The 27,769-nt window shown below is 41.2% G+C and overlaps 1 protein-coding gene across 1 annotated transcript; it reads left to right on the top strand.

The window, feature by feature from the left end:
- Tnfrsf11b (TNF receptor superfamily member 11b) lies at positions 1 to 27,769 on the top strand. Its single transcript, XM_048457344.3, has 5 exons — positions 1 to 426; positions 18,451 to 18,817; positions 22,392 to 22,583; positions 24,096 to 24,320; positions 26,018 to 27,769. Exons 1-5 carry the CDS (start codon positions 394 to 396, stop codon positions 26,404 to 26,406), a joined length of 1,206 nt encoding a protein of 401 aa, XP_048313301.3. The 5' UTR covers positions 1 to 393; the 3' UTR covers positions 26,407 to 27,769.

Below are 27,769 nucleotides of genomic sequence, written 5' to 3'. Positions count from 1 at the left end.
GGCTGGCCGCCGGCGGGAAGAGGCCAGGAAACAGACGCAGCGGGACAGCTGCCGCCTGATCCACAGCGTGGAGGTGGCTTTTCCCTTCGTTTCTTCTTCTTTTTATCCCCCTACAGAAATCAGCCACCCACTCTCTTTGACCCACGCAGGATCCTCCCACTCCGGCGCCTAAAGCGTTAACCCCGAAGCGTCCGGCATCCCCACTAGAGTCCAGGGTTCCTAAAAAGGAAAGGTACAAGGTTGGTTCAGATGAGAGACTTCATAGATCAAAGGCAGGCAGGGCATACTTCCTGTTGCCCAGACCTTATATAAAAACGTCATGATCGCTTTGGCTGCAGAGACGCACCTAGCACTGACCCAGCGGCTGCAGCCTGAGGTTTTCTGAGGACCACAATGAACAAGTGGCTGTGCTGTGCACTTCTGGTGGTAAGTCGTGGGCAGGAGGCTGCTGGCCACCTGGGTTCGGGACCTCCCCTCCGGCTGATGGAGACCAAGCCGGGCTCTCTCCAAAACCCGAGGAGCCTTTTTCTAGCCATACCAGGCTGGTCTGAAGGGTGAGTGGCTTTTCCCTGAAAAGTTCCCGCGGAGTTTATGCGGAGGGGAGAGAGACGCAGTGAGAGGTTACTTAGACTCTTTGCTTGATGTTAGATGTTTTATTGACCTTATGTGTTTACTTACTTAGGCTTTATGTGGTGCACCTTGCCTTTCCTTGACCTGACTTTTTTATGACTGCAGGTGAAGCGGACTGTAGGTTAGAGAGGGCAGACTTTTTGAAACTTGTGTAGAAGAGTTTGGATCGGAGGGTGGGGGCGGGGGTACAGCCTGGTGCATCATTAAGCTGACTTTACATACGTGTTTTAGGCATTAGAGAAAACATTCTTCCATTTAACTGTGCAAGGTCATATTTTAATAAAATTTTACGATCCTAGTTTGCAACATCATTCTAGTATAAAAAGTATTAATAGACTGATAAATGTGTTCTAGAACATACTTAAACAACCAGGTCAAGTTCAACACTAAATAGGGCTGCATTCTGCTTTGAAATGCTGTCTGAAAAATAAAGGAATCTCTTTAACATAACATACGTCCTTCCTTCCCTTTCTTCTTTCAAACACTTTTTAGCTTAGGCTTTGGGGAAATTGTTGTTAACGTCTCTGTAGAAGTTTCTCTCTGCCAAAATCTTTTTTTCCGTTATATCAGCGGCATGTGAGACTCATGCAGTTACAACTCAAACAGAGAAGTCTGTCTTTCAGCAATATTTGTGTCTGGGATGCGTTAGAGTCAATGGCTTCCAACCTCCAACTGAGAATGGAAAGCTATGTAACCTTTTCCTTAGCTCCAGGAACACAGAAACATCCATGTGCAATAGCAAAGCCACTCAGGAAAAGGTGGGCAGGAGACTACACACGAGTCTGTTAACTGCATGTGTACATAAGCAGATAAGCAGATGTCCATGCACATGTAACGCATACATCCACTACTATGGATACATGGAGAATTTTGAAAATTTTATTTATTTTTAGGTATATGTGTGTCTTGCTTGTGTGTTTGTCTCTGTGCACCATGCGTGTGCCTGGGGCTGGATGGGGCCAGAAGAGGGCATCATATACTCTAGGACTCGAGTTACAGACATTTACGGGCTGCTACGTGGGTGCTGGGAATAGAATCCAGGTCTTCTGGAGGAGCAGTCGGTGCTCTCAAGTGCTGAGCCATCTCTCCAGTTACACTTGGAAGACCATTTTAGAAAGGGAACTTTTTGGGAGGCAGTGAGATGACTCAGTGAGTCAAGGCCACTGACAACCTAGCAATGTGAATTTGAGCCCTGGGTTGCTGTGCGGAAGAAGAGAACCGATTCCCGAAAGATGTCCTCTGGTCTCCGCTCCCATTCCCTGACACATGTGCACCTGCGCGTGTGCGCGTGCACACACACACTCACACCCACAATAAACGGAAGCATCAAAACAACACTAGAATTGTACAAGTGATAGTGCCTAAATATATTTCTTAAATTGAGCACTTGGAGTTGGCAGAAAGATCTACAAATACAGTATCAGCACCTTAAAAAGGTCCTTATATCCCCCCTCTAACTACTACATTCATATTCAGTCTAATCAACAGCAGAAGTTGGTTTTGTCTCTATTTAAACTTTATATATTAACTTTACATATTTTTCACTTTGACTCCCTTCAACGATCTGCCCAGAGATTCGTCACTGAATTATTTCTTCGAATAATTCTTCCCAAATAGTAGAAAGGTAATTATTTTATAGGTGGTCTATATAAAGAGATATGTACATAGGTAACAATAACTTTCAATAATACAACATTATAAGAAGAGAAAAGCCTTGAGTGCTTCTTGAATATATAAATGAATAAGAAGGGTCTTGCTCTTTCTTTGGTCTCTGACTTTTTTTTTTTTTAATGAATGGTGAGAAATGGCCATACTGCCCTTACATGTAAAGGGGCCCCTTAGTAAAAAGAGATGAAAGGTTGTAGCAACCAGAAGCAGTACAGATATTTGGTTCTTTGTATAAAGCACTCCACTAGATATTGGGAACAAAGTGAGTAGCCAGGTAGGTATCATTGCTGCCTTCTGGACCTAACAGACTATTGGAAGAGGCAGAATGTGGGCCAAGTATTGCACATGTAATAACGGTTTCCAAAGAGGAAGCCCCAGATACTTGAAGAATTGAAAAATAAAACAAAAGCAGCCTCCCGTGAGCTCATAAGGGAAGTTGCAGCACAGTGGTTCTCCGCTAGACCCAGCTCAGGTGCCCACACACCACTTGCCCGCGGAACAACAGTGACTGCATTTTTCCCCTCTGGAGTTCCTGTCTTCTCTCACCTGGGATGAGCATACATTGATTCCACCATTTTGAAGTCTCTGCTTCTCATTAGCTCCACCTGTGTGATAACAGACACCCAGAGGGGGACCCGGAACCAGCTATATACAGGAAATACTGACGACACACAGAGGAGGAAGGGATGGCCTCTTAACCTCACCCTGAGGAAACCATGGGGTACGCTACATCCTAGCGAGAGATGGTGAGCCTTGTCGCAAAGTATATTCCATGTTCTTTTCTGAGAGCGGCAGCCGGGTAGTTCGATAGTGAAGGGAGAGGAGAGCCGTCCTCAGGAGAGGTCCGTGGTCATGGGCATTCCTAGAATGCTCACTAGCACAGTCAAGCAGAGAGCTGTTCTGCAAGGAGAGGCTGCCCTTCATACAAGTCACTTCCCTCTTGGTTGCTATGTGTTACTAGGAGAGCAGAGACTATCAACACGCCTGGCTTAGGTCTAGGCTTTAGCTGTGGTTGGAACTTCCCATCATCCATCATGCATTGTCAGAACCCACCCTGAACTTCGCAAAGCCAAGCTCTGAATTCATCCTTTCATGACAGAAGGGAGTGGAAGGAAAGAGAGGGGAGGCAGCTGCTCTTGGCTCAGGAAAACTGCCCCCTTGTTCTGGCTTCCTTTAGGATAACAACACTCTTGGAGTTTCTGACTTTTGGTTTGTATTTATTTTCCCGCCCATTTCCCCGGTGGCTAAGGTCCTGAGCTTGTCTAGCATTTTTTTTTTTTTTTGAGAATGTAGATGCTCTGATGGTTTCTAGAATTATCCGCTATACACCCAACTTCACTCAGGCAGCCCTGCCCAGTCGTCTGCCGGGTGTCCATAGCAACCTTCCTGGCCTTGGTCACCTAGCAATCTTCAGCATAATTCCTAATTTCAATATGGTTTTAAATTTTACTTAGGTTAAAAACCACAGTTGCGGAATACCATTGGTGGACGAAGAAGGCCGTGCCAAACATTTTATTCAGAGCGTTCTAGAAGTCATGGCCATGTTTTCCAAAGGGACCCTAAGCTCACAGTCTGCTGCTCTTGTTTACCAGTTCACTACCTTACCTTCTGGGTTTTGCTCTTAACAGCGCCCAGCCTATGTGCTTCCTCTGCATAAAGGCTTTCTGTTAAAAAAGAAAAATCCTATTTTCCTTAGCATGACATTAACCAAGAGAATTTCCTTCAACCTTAATTTCTACTTTGCAGCCAGGGTTAGGGGTGCGTAAGGTACATAAAAACAGAATAAAATAAAACAAACAAAAAAGGCTTTATGTGTTTCAAGGCCTGGACTAACGGTGTTTGGCTACCCCTTACGTTGCTCTGATGGAGCAAAGCTGCCAAAATTATCAGTGTTTTACTGAAAATGTCTTGCGTTTATTCCATAGATCAGCGTTCTCAATTATATTTCACTTTCTCGTGTACACACTTTCATAGCAAATCCTTTGAAACAACCTTCACGTCTCTTGAAATGAAATCCAGTGTACATGTATTTTGCCTACACATATAACTCTTATAAAAATCAATATCCTGGCACAACTATACCGTAAAATAGTAATAAAAGGAAAGTGGTTTATAATAAAACAAGCTTCAGAAGAAGATATAATGAGGTCATGATATGTTGCTCTTTTAATGGGGTGTTGTCACCTCGGACACACAGCTAGGAACGAAAAGGGGGTGGAACAGGTTTATTTCAGTGGTGACCCAAAAGCTTGATCAGGCTTTGCTTTGGTGCTGTGAATTTCTAAATTGGTGAGCCGATCCTGCTGGGCATTTTAACCTCATTTCATTTCTTATGAAAGCTTGAGTTACTAAATTCCCAGAAAATTCATTGTGGACAACAATGATAAACAAAAAGCACTTCCTGTATGAAGAAAATGGGATTCTGATATAGCTCTGGACGATGGCCTTCATTTGATTTCTATGGCTGTGATCAAATGCCTTGGCAAAAAGCAACGCTGAGAAAAAGAATGATGTCAAGTGCACACTTAAAGCTAAATCATAATGATGTGTGTGTGTGTGTGTGTGTGTGTGTGTGCGTTTTATTTGGTTTGTTATTCATCAGCTGCCAACAGGACATTTGAAAGCTTGAAGGGCATAAAATCAATCTTGTTGTTCTGTATTCCTAATGGTAACTGTCACTTCTAGACTTTTCCAAGGAAAAGAGTGATAAACAAAACATGGGCTCATTGCAAACACAGATTCTCTTCTTTCTCATTTGTCCCCTCAAGGCTTCCACCATCGTGGTGCATGTGTTTGCTGAGGGAAATGTAATATGGTGACTTTTTTTTTTTTTTAAAGCACTGGGCAATCTATCAGAAATCTCCATGGATGTTCCGAGAGGATTTACCTACCTAATGTGTGACTGTGATTTAACCTCCTATGGTTGGCTTGACTACCCTTCCAAATATTAATCTAACCTTCTACTTATCTGGTCGATACTTTAAACATCACTGTATACATTTCTGCTATGGAAAAGCAGAACCTTCAAGAAAGTTCTTTCTTAGGGGAGCAACAAAAAATATGTGGATGTAGCATAGGGGCCAGCTTGTTGGGGTATCTGTTCCGCCCGGTACCCCACATCCGGCAACTCCCAAGGAAAATCACACACAAGACTCCATAAAATTATAAACTGACTGGCCCATTAGGTCAGGCTTCTTATTAGCCCTTGTAACTTATATTAACCCATTATTCTGATCTACATTAGCTCATGGCTCAGTACCTTTTTCAGCTGGGCAGGTTACATGCTGTCTCTTAGGTGGTCTGCACAGGAATGGCAGAGGAACCCCTGCTTCCCAGAATTCTCCTGTTCTCATTGCATCACTTCTACTTCCTGTCTGTTTTTCCCGCCTATTCTGCCTGCCTGGCCAATCAGCGTTTTATTAAAATATGATTGACAGAATACAGACAATTCTCCCACACCATGTGGATTCACATATTAACTCTTGGCTATACAGTGTGAACAGAGCTGGATGCTGTTCTCAGTTCCCCACATTGCTAAAGCGTTGCTATCTACTGACTAGAGAACATAGCCCTGTGTTATTTATTCAATTGGATCATCAGACAGTTGGATTTTCCCTGATCAATTTTAAGTGTTTGAGAAAAGATTCAAAAAGAGTTTCTAAGTCTTAGACTCAAGAAATTTCAGCCCCCAGAAGAAGCCTGGACTTGAGATAAAAATATTATTAACAACCCAGGTCATTCGCCTAGAGAGCCGTAGAGAAAGCTGATTTCATGTCAAGAAAGGGAAGGGTGAAGGCACCATTCAGACTCATTTCTAATATGGAGAGTCTTGCAAACAGAATGTAAACAAACGCAGCAGTAGCAACCATGTTTAGAAAAGAAAACAAAAATCAAAACAAAATTTAGCAAGCCACAATAGCAGGAACTAGTGAATCGGAAATCCTAGCAACAGCTGTAAACTGTCTGTGCGAGAAGAAAGAGCGAGGTCCGGCCAACTTGAAATAGATACAAGAAGAGCATTTTTATATGACATATAATTAGCTTTTGGAACTCATTGCCACAGAATATTTTAGAATAACTGCCATAGAAAGTCTAAAAACGGAATACGTTTAGACAGTTGTAAGGGATAAGAATAGTGTTACAACACATTAGGTAAGAAGCTGTGTGGTACCCTGTCCCACCACCCCCACAGACACACACACAGACACACACACAGACACACACACAGACACACACACAGACACACACACACACACACACTCATTTGGCCTCTGAAAGGGATGTGCACTCTATAGGCATAGTAAAATATTTCATCACAAATATAAGGTGACATGATATCCAAGGGCTTGGGTAGATACATTTTTCATGAAATTTCTCACAAGTGTCTCAGCCTGCAGACAGCTGATAGGGAATGTAAAATGAGGGAGATATCTCAGTAAGGAAAGTGCTTGCCGCAAAAGCACAAGGATCGGAGTCTGTATCCCCAGAGCCTGGTGACATGTAGGTGTGGTGCCCACGTGTAATTTCTGGGTTCATAAGGTGGAGATGGGATCCTCAGAACAAGTTGGCTAGCCAGAGAAGCCAAGACACCAAGCTGCAAATTAAGCTGAAAGACTGCAGCGTTGGATAACAAGGAGAGCTACCAAGGAAAACATCCAACTTCAATGCTGGGCCTCTGCATATATGTATACATACATGCATATGCACACACATGTGTGTCTGTACACATACAAATACAGATACATCTGGACATATATACGCATGAAAAAAGTAAGAAAAACATACATAAAAATGAGAGAGAATGCAGCTAGTTTCTAAGCAAAAGTCAGTTAATATGTCCATCTGTCCATCTGCTCTCAAAAGCACTTTTGTGTTCGAGAACATGTAGGAACTACTGTCTGAACAAGTTTCAAATACACAGTGCAGCACTGTTATTTATCCATTATAGAGATTGCTAGATTGTACTCAACCTGATTGAAAGCTGAGCTCTCTGGATTGGAGCCCCACTCTGTTTTGCCCCTGGTAATTAACATTCTACTCACGGTGGGAGTGCACCACCATCTTTGAAAATCAAGCCTAGCCCCCAGGCCTTCACTTCAACTCATTCTGGGCCTTGGCAACACTCTGGAAATATTTCCTCAGTAACCATCAATAAAGCAGAGAAATGGGTGAGAAGACTAATTAAGACTTAGGGTAAGGCAGCTGCTGCTCTGAGAATGCTCACTGCCTTTGGTGATTGACTTTCCTGTTAAAGTTTTTGATATAAAAAAAAAAGTCTTAGTTGTCATGCTTCTTGTTAAGTGGCTGCTCCTTCAGCTGTTGTCCCGTGTCCTTGATCATTCTTTGCTTCCTGTTTTCCTCTTATGTTTGTTCTTGTGGTTTTGTTCTGTCCTTACGCTTTTCTTGGTCTCTGTCTTTCTCTTCCTCATAGTCTGTACTTCCTCATGCTCCAGGTCCTGATTTTGCCCTTGAAGTCTCTGCTTTTTCAGTCTTGCTCTTTGCACCATCTTGGGCTTCCACTCAGTCTCATTATTTTCTTGCTCAAATGCAAGTTCTTCTTTTTATTCCTTTCTTGTTACAAGCGTATATATTTTATCCTTAGAAAATGTTGATAGCCAGAGCCTGTTCCTTACAATATCCCCTCCCCATCAATTTGCATCAACACTCCCAAAAGCAGCAGCGCATCTGGGAGACAGATGCAGAGCAGAATAACAACACTGAACAGTAGGACAGGCAGGACTCAAGGGCCCCGATTTCCTGCTTCTGCCTTACCTTTAAGGTTTAATCAGTGACCTCCATTCGTGCCTCTGCTAAATAGAGGAGCTGAGCCAGGTGATCTGTGGACCATCTGCTATAATTTCAAAGTTTTGTCATCTGAGACTTGTTTGTAAAGAATCAAGCATAGGGGCTGGAGAAATGGCTCAGCGGTTAAGAGCACTGGCTGCTCTTCTGGAGGACCAGGGCTCAATTCCCAACACTCACATGTCAGTTCTCAATTGTCTGTAACGCCAGAGGATCCGACACCTTCACAACAATGCACATAAATTAAATTTAAATAAAAAAGAAAGAAAAGAATCGATTATCTATTATTGCATATCTCAAAAATAAAAAACCAAGTAGACTCAGTTACCTATGAAACATTACCAGAATTTTTTTGCTATAATCTCTTTTGTTATGATTGTTACAAGTTTCTTTTGCTCTGTTGGTCATACATAAGAAATCAAGAAATTCTGCTCAAGTCAGGGAAGTCCCCCAAGAAGCAGCTTTTGAAACGTTATCTAACTTTTTAGAAAGCATCACTTACTCTGGAGGGTCACAACTTATTCTTTTAAACCCAAACCTTTCCCATTTCCTCATTCTTGTCATCAGCTGGTACACATAGAAATTGGCAATGTGGGCTTCTTTTTTTTTTTCATCCTCCATTTAGTTAAAAGCCAAGTTCAAGACATTCCCCTAGGACTTACGGAAGAGGTGTAATTATGGTCACAAAGCCATCTCTTTAGAGTCATTGAGCAAAATTTTTCTTTGAATCTATATTCACAAAGAAGTACTTGACAACTGCACACTGCTCTTTGGAATAAATGTCAACGCTTCAGGCATTCTAAACATGGTAATAGGCAGCCTGGCAAGACCATTAAATGTACACTTGACTAATCCACCAGCTGACAGACAGCAGAACTCTACCCTCACCCTCTGTTTCTTGTCTCTTCTTTTAACATCTAGTAAAGAGGAAGAAATAAGAAATAACTGGTCTGTGAAGATGTGAGTGGTGTTGATTGTGTGATGGTATAGTCATTAGTAATCACTAGTGTTCTGTATTCTTTATTTTTTAAACAGAGATTCTCAGTTCTTCCTTCCGAAGCATGATAGGAAGGGGTTCCTGTCTAGTGAGGAACGAATAGGAGGGATATGGGCGCTTCAGGTGAATTAAAATGACCTCTTCACTTCCACACCAAGCATCTCATTGCCAGTGTTGCTCACAAAATTTTCTGTTGATTTTAGTTGTTTGATTTTTCTCCTCATACTTCCACACACATAAACGGTTTCCAAATATTACTTACTAGACAAGAATCTTTGCTTGACTGTTGACAGACCAACCAGGCATGGCAGCACAAGTGAAAAGTGTCCCTTGGAGTGTTGATGAGAGCCATTGAGATTGTGAAGTTGCTTATTTGCACAGTCTAACTCAATCAGTGTGCTGATTGGCTCATCACCCAACACCCCAATATGTGCGAAGCCTGAGACACAGTCACGGTGAAGGGTGTCACCAACAAAGCCAATAGTTACAAGGATTCACAAATAAGGAGATCTTTATTTGGCTGAAAATTAAAAGCTCTAGGCAACAAACATTATCGAAAGTCTGCAAACTAGAGCAGTTATTGGATGTTTAGTAGCAGACTGAATTAGACACCTGACTCTGGAGCATCACCAAGCAGACTATGCTTGGTCTCCTTTATTACTTCCAGCTGACATTTCCTCTTTGAAGTTTCATTCATCTACATTAGCAACCTACTTAAATGCCTGCAAAGGGTGCAACTATAAAACAGAAAGACATTGGTACTGTTTACAGAAATGATCACATCTACATGTCACATTCTACATAGTCTTTTATTAAAAAGAAATAAAACGCCTAGGGTGCAGAGATTCACAGACTAGAAGTTGGAGAACTCAGAGAAGTTGTGTAGTTTTCACGACTTTCAATTTTTCCTAAGATAACCCAGATGAGGACTTTTTTTTTCTGCTATAGAGCATGCTAATATCTAGTCACCAAGTCCAGTGGAAAAATACTAGCAAATCAGAAGAAGACTTTTTTGTACTTTCACCTCAGAACATTCAGCTGGTGTGAAGGATAAATAGAATCGGGCCCCCAGGGCCAAATCCTTAAAAAAAAAGTGGTTACATATACTTTCTTTCTTTCATGGACCCATTTAGCTTTTAACTTAAGGAGGATGCTGTTTTATTTTTGCAATGATCCTTCTACTTGATGTGAATGTAAGCCCAAATTCTCTAAGTAACTGAGTGTAAGGCAAGAAGCTTATGGCTTATCAGACAGTGAAAGCATGGAGATGAAAGATCAAGCATGCAATGGGAAGGATGAGAAAGGGAAGAGGGTCAATGCTTAGAGATGCACTACTAAGAATCTACTGTTTGGCATACGATGCATTAATTTTCCAGTCTCACAGGCCTTTCTGCTGGAGCCTCATGTCAGCTGCTTCAGTGGCAAATGGGAGAATTCCTGCATCAACTTGAGTGAATACACTGATGGATGGTTGAGATACAATTAATTCAGTAGATGAGTAGATAGACAAGTGGTAGATTATATTGTATTTTACATCGGTATTACAGTTACTTCCATGTCTGTCTTGTTCATAAGACTAGAAAGCTTATTCCTAAGACTATAGTCAGAAGACTCAGTTGTTAAAGGGTTAGTTTCTAGCAAGTTTGGGTTTGAAGGTATGGAATTTTTGCCATTTCTGTCTAATCACTCAACTCTCTATGACTCAATTCTTCATGTTTAAAATGGAGATAATCATGTCCCCTTGTAGGTGGACGAAGGACAGTAGCGTGTGAAGAATAGGTTTCAGCTACAGACTGCTATATAGTGATATTATAAAATGAAATGCTGTTATTTTCCATACCACATAGGATGTAGAGTGTGATTCCTCAGACAACAAAGGCAGACAGTAAATGGCTACATATTAACTCAGATATTGTTTGAGTCCCCTTGTCCTTCAAGCTTCTGTTTCCCTTAGTTGCTTTTGTTGCTTGCAGAACTTTTCCTACATTTCTCCTAACAGTGGCCCATGGTCTTATGTCAATTAAGCAACCACAGGTTTTATTAGTCAGCAAAAGGATCTATTGGGTGTTGTCAGAAATACGTTATCTTCCAAGGAAAGGACCATAAAGAGAAAATTTAATCTTAAAATTCTATTCAGAAGTAGCAATGTACCAAAATACACCACCACTTCACAGGCTCTGACATCAGGAACTGTAGCTAGAGAGCCTTCAAGGCCTAATATCGCTTGCAGATTAACAAGGTAGGCTGAATATCAGGAACCAGTCAAAAATGCAGCCAGTACTATGGTGAAGTTATTTTCCAGAGCTGATATTATGTCTCCAATAAGGTTATTATCATAAGACTAAGCAAAGAAATATTAGGATCTAGAAACCTAAACTATGTGAGATTTCTATGTATCCTTTGTATTAAGCTGTAACTTGAGCTCATTTTTTTTTTCTTCCTGAATGTTAACTTTTCATTTGGACTTTTTTTTCTTTTATATATTGGTTAATCAGTAAAATGTTAGCCACTTGTAATACTTTTCCATTATAGCACAAGTCTCATAAGCAAATCTGTTTTGTTCATTCTGGCTGGGTCTAAGCACAAGCAAAACCTTGCTAATTAATGTAAATACCTTCAGAATTTACATTAATTCAGAAAACTAATATAAACTTCTGAAGTGAACAAAAATTACATTGAAAGTTAAATTTTGCCTGGAGGTTGCTCTTCAGCCTCAGGGGAAGCAAGTTCAAGACAAATTTGGCCCAGTGATTCATCTAATAAATCATAGTTGCTCGTGTTTCCATTCCCCCATTTGCCTGGGAGAGCGGTTGGCAGCAGAGCACAGATGTAGAGATGAACAGATTCAATTCATTTGCTTTTACTTCCTTACCTGAAGACATAACCCTGAGCCAAATAACTGGTTAGTGGGGAAATTACTAGGCAGGCTGCTCCTCAGGAAGGGACCTGGCAGCAGCAGATAAACCTCTCCAATGAGCTAACTGCCTTTGTTCATAGAGGCTAAGTACAAAAGAAATGGTGCTTACACAACTCCATGCAAATGAAAGATGCATAAAAAAAAACCCTCTAAGCAAATCTTTCACCCTTGTCATTCTACAGACAAGAAAATGCAGGCTGTGTTCTTGTCCTTGCCAATGTATCCTTTACATGCTGCATAGTCAGTCATCTGTGCTGTGTAACTCCCAATTATTTGAGTCTTATATAGAAAGCATTAAACCTCTGTACTAGATTGAGATACATCGGTTAGATACATTGAAGACTTGTTATCTGTACAAACTCATATCAAATATTCAAGGAATATGGAGATAAACTCTTTACTATCTAAGTCTTCCAGGAGAAAAATAAACAACAATAAAATATTGACCAGTCTTTAATCCCTTGGCAGAATCAAGAAAGTAACACTATTTGAAAGACACTGAAATAATTTTATTACATGATGTATATATGTTATATATATTATTATTATATACATATCTATTTAGAAACAGAGTCCATGACCTCCAAACTGGCCTTGACCTATATAATGTAAAGACAAGTATGATCATAAAGCTTTGTTATTCTTACCACTGCCTACCAACTGCTTGAATTACAAGACATACCGCAACACCCAGGTTGAACACAGGGATTTGTTTATGCTTACTAGACACTCTACCGAGTGAGCTATAATCCCAACATGAAACCAATTTCACTAGCAAGTCAAAGAGACATTTTTGAGATCATTAACTAAAGGATAGATAGACAATTAATTGGAAGGCACATGTTAAGTGTGCAACTCACTTTTGACCATGAAATACAAAATATCTCCAGTAATAGATCTGATTCAAAATGCTTCATTTCCTACTATCTGTATCATCAGCACACATAGCTATGCCACATGGTTATCTGAGTCTTATATTCTTTATATTGAATGAGAAAAGAATGTATTTTTAGTAAAAGGAGAAATGAAATAAGCATAAAAAATAAATTTTCTGGGGAGATGCCCCAACATTGTTCTAGGGTTCATTTACCCAATCATATAAAACAGAAAGTTATGGTGTGAAGATGCAAAGTGATTTTGATTAGTTAGCCCGTAATCCCTGCCACAAACCCGAAAGTTTGTGCAAGATTAGAGATGGAGCTGAGGGTCTAGCCTGTGGGCATAAGTGAATAAAAACTGATGTTGACCATTAAAAGAGAAGTTTCTATATTCCTAATGATTTGAAAATGAATATTTGGGGAACATAAAATTCAGAATCATTCTCATTTTAGGAATTAGGGGGCCAGGGTCACCAAAGTAGTGGGAGAACTAAGTTTGCAATCTGGTCAACATAGTCTAAATGCAGCTTCTCCAACTTTCTAGCGGAAAGAGCACACTTGTTCACATTTGGGTTGTCAGGCTGTGTGCTTTTCACAACTTAGTCATGACTCATTCCCTATGCTTCTTAAAACTGCAAACAATATCCATACACTTTTACTCTCTCTTTTCCATCTCCTTTCACAAATATTTGCAAATACTATAAGTTTGTGCAATTTCCCTCTTCTGCTTGTGTTCAGTATCCTTGGATAAAGCAGTATGTATTTCTAGCTATTTGCTTAGCATCATTACTTGCATCTCATGCAAAAAAAAAAAAAGAAAAAGAAAATCTTCCTACCTAAAATACTTCCCTTTATTCATGCCCACTCACACTTTTGCTTTCAATAATTAATAGAGACCTCAGGAAACTCAAAATCCAGCTGCTTCGTTGATCATCATCTCTTCTCGCCAAAATCAGCCAACATTCATTTGCCCTTCCCTCCCTTATCAACTCTTCATAATCTCTGACCAAATTGTCTGTTCAGTGCTTTCCTTCATCTCCAGTCTACTTTACTGCTTTCATTTTTTTTTAAAAAAATGAGTAGCTTATACATACCTTACATCAGTCTTTGTTTGTATTGAGTCCTTCATCTTGTTGCACCTCGAGAGAACAATGATTGTTTTAATCAATGTTTGGTGAATGAGCTAATTAATTAAGGAATGAAGGGGAAGTGGGGGACTGCTTAATTCCTTAATTTTGTTATAAGATAACAAAAAATTAATAAATGGAACTTATTGTGAAAAGGGTTTAATTTTAATAACTTTTGTAATTTATACTGCAAACACTCTTCATGAAAATCTCAACTGTACGCAACTTGGATGTTTCCTTGAACTGCTGAGATGAACTCAAATATGGCATGGTTTGCAAACTGACCAGACGTTTAGCTAACTCTGGACAGTCCTCAAATAGTTCTCTGTGGCAAAGATCATGACGGGGGATTACAAAAGGAACTCCCAACCCAACTGACTATTTCCAGGCTTGCGTGGGATGCTCTTAATGAATCTTCTATAAATGGAAACCCACTGGCTCATTCATGGTTCTGCAGACCAGAGAGGAAGCCCAGTAGTACGGGACTGTCTGTATTGCATAATGCAAAAATAAACCACCCAGAGGAAGTGTGTTCTTTTGTCCTTTAGGAAGTCATAAAGCCAAATAAGCCGATAGAAGGTTCTAGTCAAATCTCTTGTCGTTTGAGTGGGGATGGAAGGCATAGGTGACCATGAACCTGAAAAGCAGGCGTTGGTATAAAAAGACTCCATACCAAGAGATGGCTAGCTATATAAAAGGAGCAAAAATCTGAAGGGAAAGATACGAGGAGACTTGCTTCTTAGCTCATTACTAACTAAATTATCAAATCCAAGAACAGAGCAATGGTGAAGCTAGACAAGTCACTAGAGACTGAGTTAAATCTGCTCACCAGCATCACTCTGTTCTGTCCTCTGGAAACATCTGGTAGATAAGAAAAGATGCAGAGGCCTGGCATGGAAGATTCTTTAATGGTATAACAACATTAGCGTGGAAGCAGGAAATAAGCCTCTAGAGATAGAACTTCATTCTTTCAAGAACTATAGTATGGAAGCTTCCAGAAGAAATCCCAGACTGATGAGAAGCACTAGACTGTAGGACTTCTAGATTATTTTCGAGTACAGCTGATTGGATCAGATAATGGTTAGGTGGAGAATGGAAAGAGGGCAAAAGCAAAAATACAAAGAAACAAAAAAGTTACGCTTCATTTCTTTTACAAATCAAACACGAAACAAAGAAAAGATCTTCCCACCTATAAAAAGTGTGTTAAATCTCAGCAGACATGTGTATATGTGTCTCAGCCTCTGTAGATGTTCAGGGATATCTGGAGATTGAATTACACAGAACTTTAGTTTTAAACCCTTGTTAGGTTTGAAATCTTATCAGTAGGCAAAGGAGCGTAACTAACGTTAGGAGCACGACCCTTTCATTGCTCCAGGCAGGGCAAAAGGAAGAGAGAAAAAAATGAGGAAGAAGAGCTGTATTCATCTTGACCAACCTCTGCCCAGCCACTGAGTCCAGAAATCCTGTGTGGGGATTGGGGCTAACCAACGACTGCGGCCTAACTATCCAATTTTGACCACACAGAGTTCTGTCCTTTCACTAAAGTGGAATTTTTCTCCCGAATGAAGCACAGAAGTCCAATTGAACTCGCTGAAAACAAGCCCATCATTCTTCAAGGCCTTCTGGGTTTTAGTTCCACACAGCAGTCTTGAGGAACTTGTCTCTACTAATTACTTCCTAAATCTTAAATCCACACTTTGTCTATTCATTTGTCTCTAAATTGCTCTCCCACCCCCATTTCCCTAACTGTTAAAGAAATGATTAATTCCCATGGTATTAGTGCAGGGAAACAGCAATAATATCGTGTCAACTTCCCAGGAAAACACAAATTGTATTAGTGTTTTTTTGGTGATAAGAGTCTAATCGTGAAAGGCTCGGAGTCTGAAATATTTCAGATTCTGACTTTTAAACATGATTTAAAAATATCCGCCTATGCTTTGACAGCTGAAGCACCTGATCCCCAAATTCTAAAGCCCTAAATTTCACAAAATCTGGACATTCTTGAGCATGTACATGGTAGCTGGGAAAGTTTGGGTGTTGGAGCATTCCAGATTTTGTATTTCCTGGTTAGAAGTACTAAGCTGTTGTTGGTGTTTCCGTGCCTCTGGAGGGTAAAGCACATGAGCAGCTGTCATTGTTTTCCTGACCCTCTCCCATCTTCATCACAGTTGAGTGACAGAGTCATCATCATTACGAGGCCGATGCACGAATGAGCATCTTGACCCCTGTGCAAATGGGCACAGGGCACGCATCCTTGAGATAAACAGCCTCTCTGGATCTCTGAGTCAGACCTCCTGAAGGCAGACAGAACCCTCAAATGTGACTTTCCAGGAAACTAAGTGAACAGCAAGAGAAAAAAAAAAAAAAAAGAAAGAAAAGTGTGTCTCATTGCTTTCATATGGGTTTGTGTGTTGTGTTAGGCAAACCTCATGCCATAGCACTGGGGATTAGAGAAATACTTGAACCAGATCCTGAAAACATGTCTCATACCATATTCAAATGACCAGTCAGCCAGCCAGTCATTACTTTGCTTCTTTCAAGCCAAATAAATTGCCTCAGGGAAACGAAAGGACCAGCTTTCTTCTGAACCCCTCGAGTTAGGGAGTTAGGGGGTGCCCTGCTGAAGCAGCAAGCCTGACTTTTCACCCCTCCCCCCTCAGCATGTTGATTGGAGTGTCTCACATGGCAGTCCTCTGAAAAATCCTCTCTGCTAAAAAAAAAAAAATCCATCATCTTGGAGGAGATATTTTGTGTTGTTTTATTTTGTTTCCTTTCATTTTATCAGCTCATACGGTCTGAGATACTGGCTGTGTTCCCTTGGAAGTGAATGGAGTCACTTAGACTAAAATACTGAAGGCTTTTGAAAGGGGCTAGTCTTCACCTTGGCCACATCTGACCGAATAGGGAATGCTGTTTCTCTACCTGGGTGTGCTTTTCCCGGGTGTGTGTGGTGGTGATTGGGGGACTTTTCCTGAGCTCTACAAGCAAGAGAGTTTGGAGGGGAAAAAATGGGTTTGTTTTGCTACTTTCCCCAAACCTCTGAACAGGCAGTGTTGATGCCTGTACCAAAAACAAACTCTAAAAACCAAGCAAGCCACCATCTACACACGGACGACACTATTTCTTCTGAGAACGTGTTTTCTGTAATTAACGTGAAGTTGTTCTTCAATGTTCTCGGAAGACCTTTGGGGATGCAGAACAAGGGACAGAGTTTATGTGCGGCTGGTCCTTTAAAAAGCATCCTTGCCTGCTGGTCCTTTTCTCCTGCGTCTCAGACTTCTAGCCATGATGGATGGCAGCTTCTAAAAACGTGCCTATCCCCCAAAGTTTCCCCCAGTCAACCTAGGCAGAAGCAGTCATTCCATCTTCAACGTGTGTTTTACCTATGTGAGACAAGATTGTCAGCCCATCATCCCACAAGCCTATTGGAGAAAGTTTCAACCTTCAATTCCTAATATTCTTCCCAGTGGACTGTGAGCTTGAAGGAACTGTGCTCGTGTGTGATTCAGCAGGACATTCCTAGTTCCTGACTTCTAGGAGACATTTCATGTGGATCTATCACATTAATAAATCAATGAATGAGTGAATGCTATGAATGGTCACTGGTAATCTTGTACTGTCCCACTTCATCAATATTTTATTCCATTGCTTTTTTATCATTAAGTAGTAATTAAGGAAACTGAACGAGCCATTGTCTAGTTCCAAGTCCAGTTACTGTGACCACATTAGAAATTAAGCTCTCTGCATCTTCCATTCCATGACTCCTATCTTCTTAACCGGTTTTATTATTTATCTTTAAAATATTTCTTGATTTCTTACATTCCGTTTTATTTTACTGTATGTACTTTATTCTCTGACTGGCTCGTAAACTTCATGGTCCAGAGTTTCTGAACTATTTAACTTAGAACTATATCTGGAGTACTCAGAACAGAGTCTGGCCCACAGTGAAGGTCCAGCAACTAGCTGTCAAGTCAACAAGAAAATAACTCTTAGTTCATTCTTTCCATACATCAGAATCAGCACGTGACTTTGGCTCATTTGTATTGCTAATCCCCCAGCCAAACTCCCCACCAGTAGAACCATACTGCTTCCAAGCATGATCCATGACCCAGAGAGGATCCTGTGTTGATGATGTCTCATATGGTTGGTTACTCATTGGTGCCCCAAGTTTCACTAGTGCTCTTTTGAACTTTATTTTCTTTTTAAATTTCAGTTGTGTATGAGTATGTATCACCTTGTTTCTGTCTATCCTCTTGGAAGTTGGCATGGTTTACTGGAAGCAAAGCTGTGGCTTTAGAACCTTGTTTGTGTTGGGTCTCCTTGGAAAGGCATTACTAAGGTTAGGTAGTGAGTGATTCCTTACTCAGATGTTGCCTTTGCACAGAACTACCACCCTACTTCTATCCTAATTAACTACTGTGTCCCTTCTAGCTCCTGGACATCCCTGAATGGACCACCCAGGAACCCGTTCCTCCAAAGTATCTTCATTATGATGGAGAAACCGGGCGTCAGATCCTGTGTGACAAATGTCCTCCTGGCACCTACCTAAAGCAGCACTGTACAGCGAGAAGGAAGACACTGTGTGTCCCCTGCCCTGACCACTCTTATACAGATAGCTGGCACACCAGTGATGAGTGTGTGTACTGCAGCCCAGTGTGCAAGGAACTGCAGTCCGTGAAGCAGGAATGCAACCGCACCCACAACCGTGTGTGCGAATGTGAGGAAGGGCGCTACCTGGAGTTGGAATTCTGCGTGAAGCACAGGAGCTGCGCCCCAGGTTTCGGGGTGGTGCAGGCAGGTAGGTATCTGCTATAATACCTCACAACACCAACTAGGACCATGCAAAGCCAGACAGTAGCTAGTTTAGGGGACACTTGTCTGATAAAAGATAGCAGTACCTGTTCACAGTGTACTGTGTATATGGATTGTGTCCAAGGGAGCTTTCTCAAAGGAATACTTTGCCACTACAGTGTAATTTAGGGAGGAATCCCAAATGCAGCAAATTGCTCCCTAATGAGACGCATGATGGATTGCTCCGATGTAAAGGCCCGTTGTCTGAATCACACCACGAGTAGCTGATATATACCACCACGTCTCACTTCGGCGTGGACAGACTCAGATTGCTGGGCTTTTTGACAAACATCAGAAATGTTAATCGATACCAAGAGAGTAATTATGCTGATATTAATGAGACTCTGGAGCACTAACAATGAGCAGTTATAATTAATTATGTAAAAATGGGAATGGCTAGGGGAAATACGTTTCATTATTAAAAATGAAGCTGGTTCTCCTTTTGGCATGGGAGTTGAATGTTTGGGAGGATAAAGACAGTAGCAAACCTCCAACCAGCTTATTCTTTATCTTGGACAAAACAGATTGTCAAGCCAACAGGAAGTGCTTGTGTATAAACAAGTACTTTCTCTTCTTGCATTCCCAGCAGCACGGGCTGGGGCTAGTGTGAAACTTTGGAAAGCGAAACCCGTTTTCCTTTTCCAGCATATACACAAAGTGGCACTGTAGACTACAGCCACTTGTGGCTTAGGAAAATGAAGAGCAGCCACTTGACGGGTTCCCCGTAAATTCTGCTAACTCACTTTAAAGCAGGGTCCTCAACTCAGCACACTTGACTTAAGCTGGCTCATTCTCTGCCGTGGGAGGCTGTCCCGTGCCTCTCTAAGCCCTGTGAGGGCGAATTAGCAGCCCTGGTGTCTAGCAAGTAGTTATTAGCCGCAAGCCTCCCTTCATTGCGGGAGCCAATTTGCTCCTGGCTGAGTGGTCATAGTACGTGTTCGCCTAGTGCAAGTTCATTGCTTGTGATAAGTTTAAGTTGAGGTGACAAGTATTTTCATTTGAAGGCATTCACCGAAAGCATATATACAATTAAAGTCAGGCCTAGCAGCAAAGGCCTGGGGACTCCCATCCCTAAAGACTCAGCAGGATGGTGACAAGGTTGAGGCTAGCCTAGGCTATAGCCTAGGCTATGGAGTGAGACCATGTCTCAAGCTAGGCAACAAGCAAACAAAATCCCAAACAAAATTTTGGAATCTATTTCATCTCTTTTGTAATGAATCTTTAAAGGAGTGTGTGCTATAGGAGAACCCCTGTAACACTGCTGGATAAAGCATTTGAATGAGAAGGAACTGCTATGTCCTACTTTTATTGAGTGACACTTTGGGACTCAATACTATACCAACCAACAGCAAGAAAAACTCAAGCAAGCCTCTTTACTCCTGTGCAGTGAGCTGTGTTGATGCAGATTCAGAAATTAAGCATGGACTATGTAGCTCCAAGAGCTGAAATTTGTGGAAATACCAGAAATAATAAGGTTGTTGCCCTCACAAACATGAACTAGGAGAACTAAGGGATAGTTAGGAGACTTAGAGCAGAGGACATACTGGAGTTTATTCAACTTTTCCTCTCCCAAGACCTGCAAGGTGGTTCTGCCTGGAAAATATGAGGCTTCTAGGCCAAAGGGAAGCAAGAATGGTATGGTGTTATTCTACAAAATATCTGATAATTATTTTTGTTGTTTTGAAATGAAGCCAAGATTGCTTCATCTTCTCTTTCTGTCTGCCTGCTGACCTGCCCTCTCCTTCCTGTTGAGTTACTTAGGGCTGTCGTAGTGACTCGCAATCCATCTTCTCATTGTCGCAGTTCATGTTTTGCCTGCCAGACGAGACGCTTGTTATTTCTATTGATACTAACAAGGCAAAAATCACTATTTAGACGATTTCATTGTTTTAGGCGCAAAGTTGTTGCCCGTTTTAAAAGAAGCCCTATTCAGAGAGATTATGAGGGGAAGCCTCCAACGATAAACTTTGTATCTGTCTTTCTTGGGTTCCAATTAACGAATTGGAAAGGCCAGTTTGCCTAAGAAACTGTTTTCTCCATATGGCCTTCTTGTTCGGTGACATCAGAAAGCTCAAGCCAGAAACATGTACCTGAAGAACGACAAATTCCCTTGCTGTGTAGATAACGTGACAGTTGGCAAATGGAGTTTTGGATCCATACACTCGAGTCATTTATTCTCAGCCAGCTGGCAGAGGCTGGATGCCTAAATAAGTAGAACTTAGTGTGCAGTAGGGTTCCGCTTAAGGAGAGGAATGTAAGAGGGTACGCTGAAAACCAAACAATAAGTGAATTCCTTTTTGTTTTGTGAGGGTGGTTCTTAAGACAATGTCACTGCAGTGCCGCAAATAGCATTGGCGTGAGCCTTTAGGCCTGTGGTTTCTCCTCCTCCTTGCCCGCGCTAGTCCTTTGTCATTTTTACAGGTCAATGAATCATCAATCTTTTTATAAAGGAAGAGGCAGGAGGCAAGACTAGAACCAACCTGTTTCGCTGCTTTCTTTCTAGGATGGGTAAAAGACATAAGGAAATGGGAGGTGGGGCTTTCTAATAAAGGAAATTTAATAACTTTTGGGAGCTTTCATTTGTCTCCTTTGTGTTTGTTATCTTGCATGAGCCAGAGTTGGCCTGTGCAATCTACATTTGAATACTGAGGCCTGAATCTGTTCAGCCAGCTTACACTAGATGGAGATATTTTCATATGCAAATACACTATAATGTGTGCTGTGTCCATGCATAATAGAGTCCAGGGTTTGAATATATTTATTTTCAATGGCAGCTCTATTGAAAGTCTCTGGGTTAGAGTTTTGAAACCAATAATGTCTTCAAAGGTATTAAATGCCATAAAAGCATGAAGTAAAATACCCTTGTAGCTACCCTTCCTAAAGATTTAACCGCGCTCCTTCCTCCAAACTGTAAACAAATGCTATATCATCGTCTGTTTATTATCTAGCTCAATGTCAGGCTTACATTTGTGTGTCAGCCGTCAACTTTACCAGCACCTTCAAGAATTTGCTATAAAGAGCTCTTCCCAAGGTTAGCAAGTTTTACAATTAGGAGCTGGGAGAGAAAGAACTTCTGTAAGAAATGATTGGAATTTAATGATGCAACCTTCAATGGGTGCTGATTTCAATGAGCGACAGTAAAGCAGACACACAGCCGTTATCTTGATGATTTTTTTTTTTTCAGAAGCAATTGTGCAAAGAATACGGTTGACAATCCTTACTGGCACTTCATCAGAGACAGGACTAATGAGTACCCCACCCTCCTCTCTTTCCATCTCCCATTTCAGGAGCGTTTTGTAGGTAACAGCACTACAAACTTGCGTGGGTATTGCAAGAAGGGGAAAGAGCCGGAGGGGCTGACTGTTGATGGTTTGTTATCTCTGTCTAATGGAGTGGAAACTGAAGATTCGGAAAGTTTCCCGCAATACGTGGTAGCAGTGAAAACTCGGTTCAGGACTGTGCTTATCTGCAGAGAAAGGGTTGGGGAAGAAGGCGCTAAATTGCTGGGTATTTTTCCACAGGTACCCCGGAGCGAAACACAGTTTGCAAAAGATGTCCAGATGGGTTCTTCTCAAATGAGACGTCATCGAAAGCCCCCTGTAGGAAGCACACGAACTGCAGTGCACTTGGCCTTTTGCTAATTCAGAGAGGAAATGCATCCCATGACAACATATGTTCTGGAAACAGAGAAGCAACACAAAAATGTGGAATAGGTAATTATACCCCAGACCACATTGCCTTCTTACCGTGCCAGCGTATCTTCCTTCTCTGAGAGCAACACAAACTCACGTTGTGTCTTTCTTGACTCTTAACTTGCCTAACAGTTGCTGAAAGCTCAAACTCAAAAGAAATAGAAAAATCTGCACCTCCTCATGGATCACAAGGGCATCTCAAGCCCCAGACCCTCCCCACTGCTTTCTTCCATACTAAAATTAAGTAGAGTCAATTGGTGGTATCTAGCTGATGGCTTGTGCCCAAACCAATTTCAAATTGTGAAACTAATTTACACATTTTTATTATGACGAAGAACATCTATTTTAGCTGGAGAATAAGTTGGCAACTAATAAGTAACATGAAGTAAACTGATGAGAAATTAGAAGTGAAAACTTGGCTTCATTACCAATCGTATCCATAGCTTCATTGCATGGGAGCTCCAGGATGCTTTAGCTGTGTTAAGTTCTTTGTCTGTAGTCCCCGCATATAGTGCAAACCACTCCCTGTTGGTTATGGGATTGGTATATTCTCTCTCCCTGTCCCCATGCCCCCACCACAATGACTTCAACAAGGGGCTGTGAGACTCACACACCAGTGCTTTGTGTTTTCACATAGCAAGCCAACGTGACCTTCTCCAAAGGTCTTTCTCTACAACACAGAAGCATGAAATTCAGGAATAGACACGGGCATCTTTTACAGCCCCGAACACTCCACTGTTCCACTGAGATATCAGATATCTTAGCTAATTTATACTTTATCTTCTCTTACCTAAAATGTAACATGAGTGAAGGAAGGGTGTGGGAAAGAGCTAATTTCAGCCTTAACATTGCTTTGTTTCAGCTTGCATTTTACTTTTGCAATTAAGTGAGTATTTAGTATATGTCAAGTCCTTCACTGTATATACTTTGATATTTATGAAAAACTGAAATTTGCTTAGGATAAATGTAGATGGCTAATGACTTAACATTCATCTATATGTCCCCTGCTTCTTTCTACTGATAAGACACACGTTTGCCACATATACATAAAATAATATGCTATTGTGATTGCACATAAAATAATACACTTTTGTTATTGTTTAAGTTCCTTCTAGGCACTGATTTTGTGTTTTGGTTTTTCTTTGACCCTGACCTTGTGTTACTTAGTCGTCACTAAGCAAACTTTTAGCAATTTATTAATATTTACATCAAGTCATTTAATTTTTGTCTATTATTTGTGAGTATCCATATTAAATTCTCATTAAACATCTATCAACTTACCCCTTCCCTCAAAAAAATGAGAAGGAAAGCAAAAGAGCATTAGACAACATACAAGTCCAGTTGGTCTCTTCTACTAAGAGCAACCAAAAGAAAGTTGTTTTTTCAGCCTTTCTGTTTTGGCATGTTGTCTCAGAGAAAACTCAACCCGCATGCTCATTTTGTGGTTGGTTTTACTTTGTTTATTATTTTGTAAGAAAGACTGTGGGAAATTAAAGTGTTCAGTGAATCCTGTTGTTTTCCACTTTCCCGCAGATGTCACCCTGTGCGAAGAGGCCTTCTTCAGGTTTGCTGTCCCTACCAAGTTCACGCCGAATTGGCTCAGCATCCTGGTAGACAATTTGCCCGGGACGAAAGTGAACACAGAGAGTGTCGAGAGGATAAAGCGGAGACACAGCTCGCAAGAACAAACTTTCCAGCTCCTGAAGCTATGGAAGCATCAAAACAAAGACCAAGACCTGGTGAAGAAGATCATCCAAGGTACCGGCTCCTGAAATAAAGGAGGCACTCAGCAATCAGAGACACCATCTGTCATAAAATAGGAAGGGGACTCTTTGTCTACATGGTGGGGCGGGTGCTCCCCCTCCCTGGGATCCTCGTGCAAATAACAATTTCTCACCAAGTGATAGTGTAGACAGGATTCCTGTCACAGCTAAGGAAGGTTCTGTTCTTACCTCTGCACTAATTGAAAGTAGAGGCATGAACTCTTACATGCAGGACTAAGCTGCTGGGGTGATGGGACTCTGTCCCCAGATTCCTAAGCTGTTTCCTCAGCCTCCACCATGGCGGCCTGGAAGAAAGTCCTTGGTCCCTCTGCCCTTGCTTCACTTTTTGCGCTCGGCTGTACTTGCTAATTCTCTTCAGAGGGGTACCACGTGTCCTGTAGGTAACCTCTCATCAGTCCGAACTGTAGAGCCTGCAACCAACTTACCATCTTAGTCACATCTGTGGTGATGATTAGTAAGATCCAATAAGCGTTTGAGTTTCTTAGAAGAAAGGACTGGCTAAAAGTATATACTTGAACGTGCTAGCGCTTCCTGAAGAATCTATTTTAGAAATAGCATGGAGGGTAAAAAGCAAGGCATGAGGGAAGGAAAGAAGAGACCCAAAGAGGGGAAAATCAATATTAGTCCACATGAATGAGACACTTTATGATACACAGTGGAAAGAATGCCAGCTTCAGCTATCATTTGTGAGGATGGGCCACAGAGAAGAAAAAAGATTTTTCTAATGCAGACAGCATGGAGCAGAAATTACCCTGCTACGCCCTGGTATTGACAGAGTTTCCTTATACTTCCCGTAAAGTGCATACATGGGAAGTCAGAGCAAGGATTTCATGAGAACTACTTCCCCTTTGACAGACCAGCGCCTTCACTTATGCAGAGTAAACTTTTCTTGTGTTTCTGGCAAAACAAAAATTATTCTTTGAACCTATAATTAGCCCCGAAGCAAAAATAAAAAGAAATGGAAAGTCAGGGACTGTCAGTATGTGAAGGGACCCAATTCCCTGCTTTATAAATGAGAACATTGCAGCCCAGAAAGATGAACGGAGTTGCCTTAAGGCTCACAGATAGTAAATGACTCATGTCGTTAATAGAGACATTAGTTACTCCTTCTTATGTTTATGCCCAAGCTCATTGCTGAAATGCCCTCCAGGCTGTGTGTTTGCTATTCTTGGACTCCTCTTGCTGGCTTTCCACATCTGCCACACTCTGGTGCTTCTCCGGTGCCGTGTATATTTATTAAAGACTAAAGTGTCTCTTGTCAAAGAGGGCCAAGGTTGGATACCAACTCATGAAATTTCCATTATAATATGAAGAGCCTGAGTGCTTTATTTCTGGCTTTTTTCTTCTTCCCTGAAAGGCTGTGATTTTTAAAGTTGCAGCTTTTGCTTGGAAAGCTGAGGTGATAAGTCTGTCATTTTTCATCGCTCACTGTAAAAATCAGGAGCTTCCCACAAAGACTGTTGTTGGATGCTTCTAGGGGATTGTGTGTTACCCCATTATAACATAAAACAATATCATCTTAGCAATCAGAGAAAAATAAGAGTCACTTCAGTCACCCAAGGAAGAGCAGGAGAGGCTAATCCTTAAAACGAAGTTACAAATTGCGAGAGAGCATCTGTCTGGGGCCTTAGATGAGTAAGCATGACATGAGCATCTCTTTGGTTCATACAGATATCGACCTCTGCGAAAACAGCGTTAAGCGGCACATCGGCCACGCCAACCTCTCGGCAGAGCAGCTTCAGGTTCTGATGGAAAGCTTGCCTGGGAAGAAGATTGGCCCGGAGGACATCGAGAGAACGCGGAAGACATGTAAGCCGAGCGAGCAGCTCCTCAAGATGCTCAGCTTGTGGAGGATCAAAAATGGAGACCAAGACACCTTGAAGGGCTTGATGTACGCCCTCAAGCACTTGAAAACACACCACTTTCCCAAAACGGTCACCCACAGCCTGAGGAAGACCATCAGGTTCCTGCACAGTTTCACCATGTACAGGCTGTATCAGAAGCTGTTTTTAGAAATGATAGGGAACCAGGTCCAGTCTGTGAAGATAAGCTGTTTGTAACTAGACATGGTCGCTGAGCTGTTTCTTCAGGATGGGCCAACTCTGACGGATGGAGAAGACTGTTTCTTGGGCCCTTGAAAAGGCCCAGTGATCCCTTTCACATCGACGGTGGGGAATGAAGACACCCCTAAACACTCACTTTGTATTAAGACTATTGAGGACTCTGAGTAGTGAAAGTGAGGCAGGCTATTTTGTAACTTTGCAAAGACAGTTGTCCACACAGAATGCAGCCATGCTGATTGAGAGGAGAGGGTATATTTTTTATAGCCCCAACATAGGTCCCTTTCTGCCTTTCCCTCATGGCTGAGTAACCAGAAGGTTTCTGCTTTCTTACACGTCAGCCATGTCTTATCCTTCATTCTGTACTGTTTGTCTATTGCGTTCTTTTTATTGCAATGCTTATCTGGTGCTTGGGCCTTGTCACATTTTCAGGTTCTTAGGCAAGATGACAGTTTTCCCTCTGAAGATTTAATTTGGGGTGGGGAGTTGGCTAGACAACCAGGGGTAGGCTTCCATAGTTCATTTACCAGCCTGCTACCAAGAACTGTATTTCATGTTCATCTGTAGTTGGACCTATGCTGACTCAAAGTACTTTTCTTTTGAAAATAATCACCGAAATTTATTTCCTACACCAACCATGGCTGGCTTTGTTGCAGGGCACTAAAAGAAACTAGGATATGGAGAAAGAATTGATGTCGCCCTCAATGTTCAACAAATCTCCAGTAGTTTACCCAGCTGTCATTTCTGGCCCAGTATCTACTGACTACATGTTCTCTTATTACTGCTTGCAGTAATTCAACTGGAAATAATAATAATAGTAATACAATCTAGACTCCATTGAATCTCTCTAAATATGGGAATCTCTAACTTAAAAAGCTCTGAGATTTCAGTTGTGTCAGAGGCTTTTATTAGAAAGCCAATGTTCTTCTGTAAAAGTTACTAATATATCTGTAAGACTATTACAGTATTGCTATTTATATTCATTTAGATATAAGGTTTGTACATATTATCATCCTAGAGAGAAATGGTGTAAGACTTAATTTTAGAAAGAAAAACTATTCTTGTTTATTGTTATGACAAAAGAGATAAAATATATTTTTAATAGAAACTTTGTAGGGTTTTCTAATAGATACTGCCAGTTTTCCAGTGTGGAATGTTTTTATAATATAATTTTATCTGTGTAAGATGTAATATCATTTTATAGAAAAATGCATTATATAGTCAGTTGTTTAATGTCAGAAAGTATATGGACTATAAATTATCTGAATATTAGATGCTCTGAGAAATTGAATGTACCTTATTTAAAAGATTTTATGATCATACTATATAAATAGCATCATTAAAGTTTTCAAATTATTTTTCA

Source organism: Myodes glareolus, chromosome 19, assembly GCF_982192425.1.
Source record: "Myodes glareolus chromosome 19, mMyoGla1.1, whole genome shotgun sequence".
NCBI lineage: Eukaryota > Metazoa > Chordata > Mammalia > Rodentia > Cricetidae > Myodes > Myodes glareolus.
This window is presented reverse-complemented; position numbering and strand designations above follow the sequence as displayed.

What these genes read in the sequence shown, in the direction of transcription:
- Tnfrsf11b (XM_048457344.3), top strand. Translation starts at nt 394, where the DNA reads ATGAACAAGTGGCTGTGCTGTGCACTTCTGGTG. An exon ending in TTTCGGGGTGGTGCAGGCAG is followed by an intron (nt 18,818 to 22,391) that starts GTAGGTATCTGC and finishes ATTTTTCCACAG; the next exon opens with GTACCCCGGAGCGAAACACA. An exon ending in AACACAAAAATGTGGAATAG is followed by an intron (nt 22,584 to 24,095) that starts GTAATTATACCC and finishes ACTTTCCCGCAG; the next exon opens with ATGTCACCCTGTGCGAAGAG.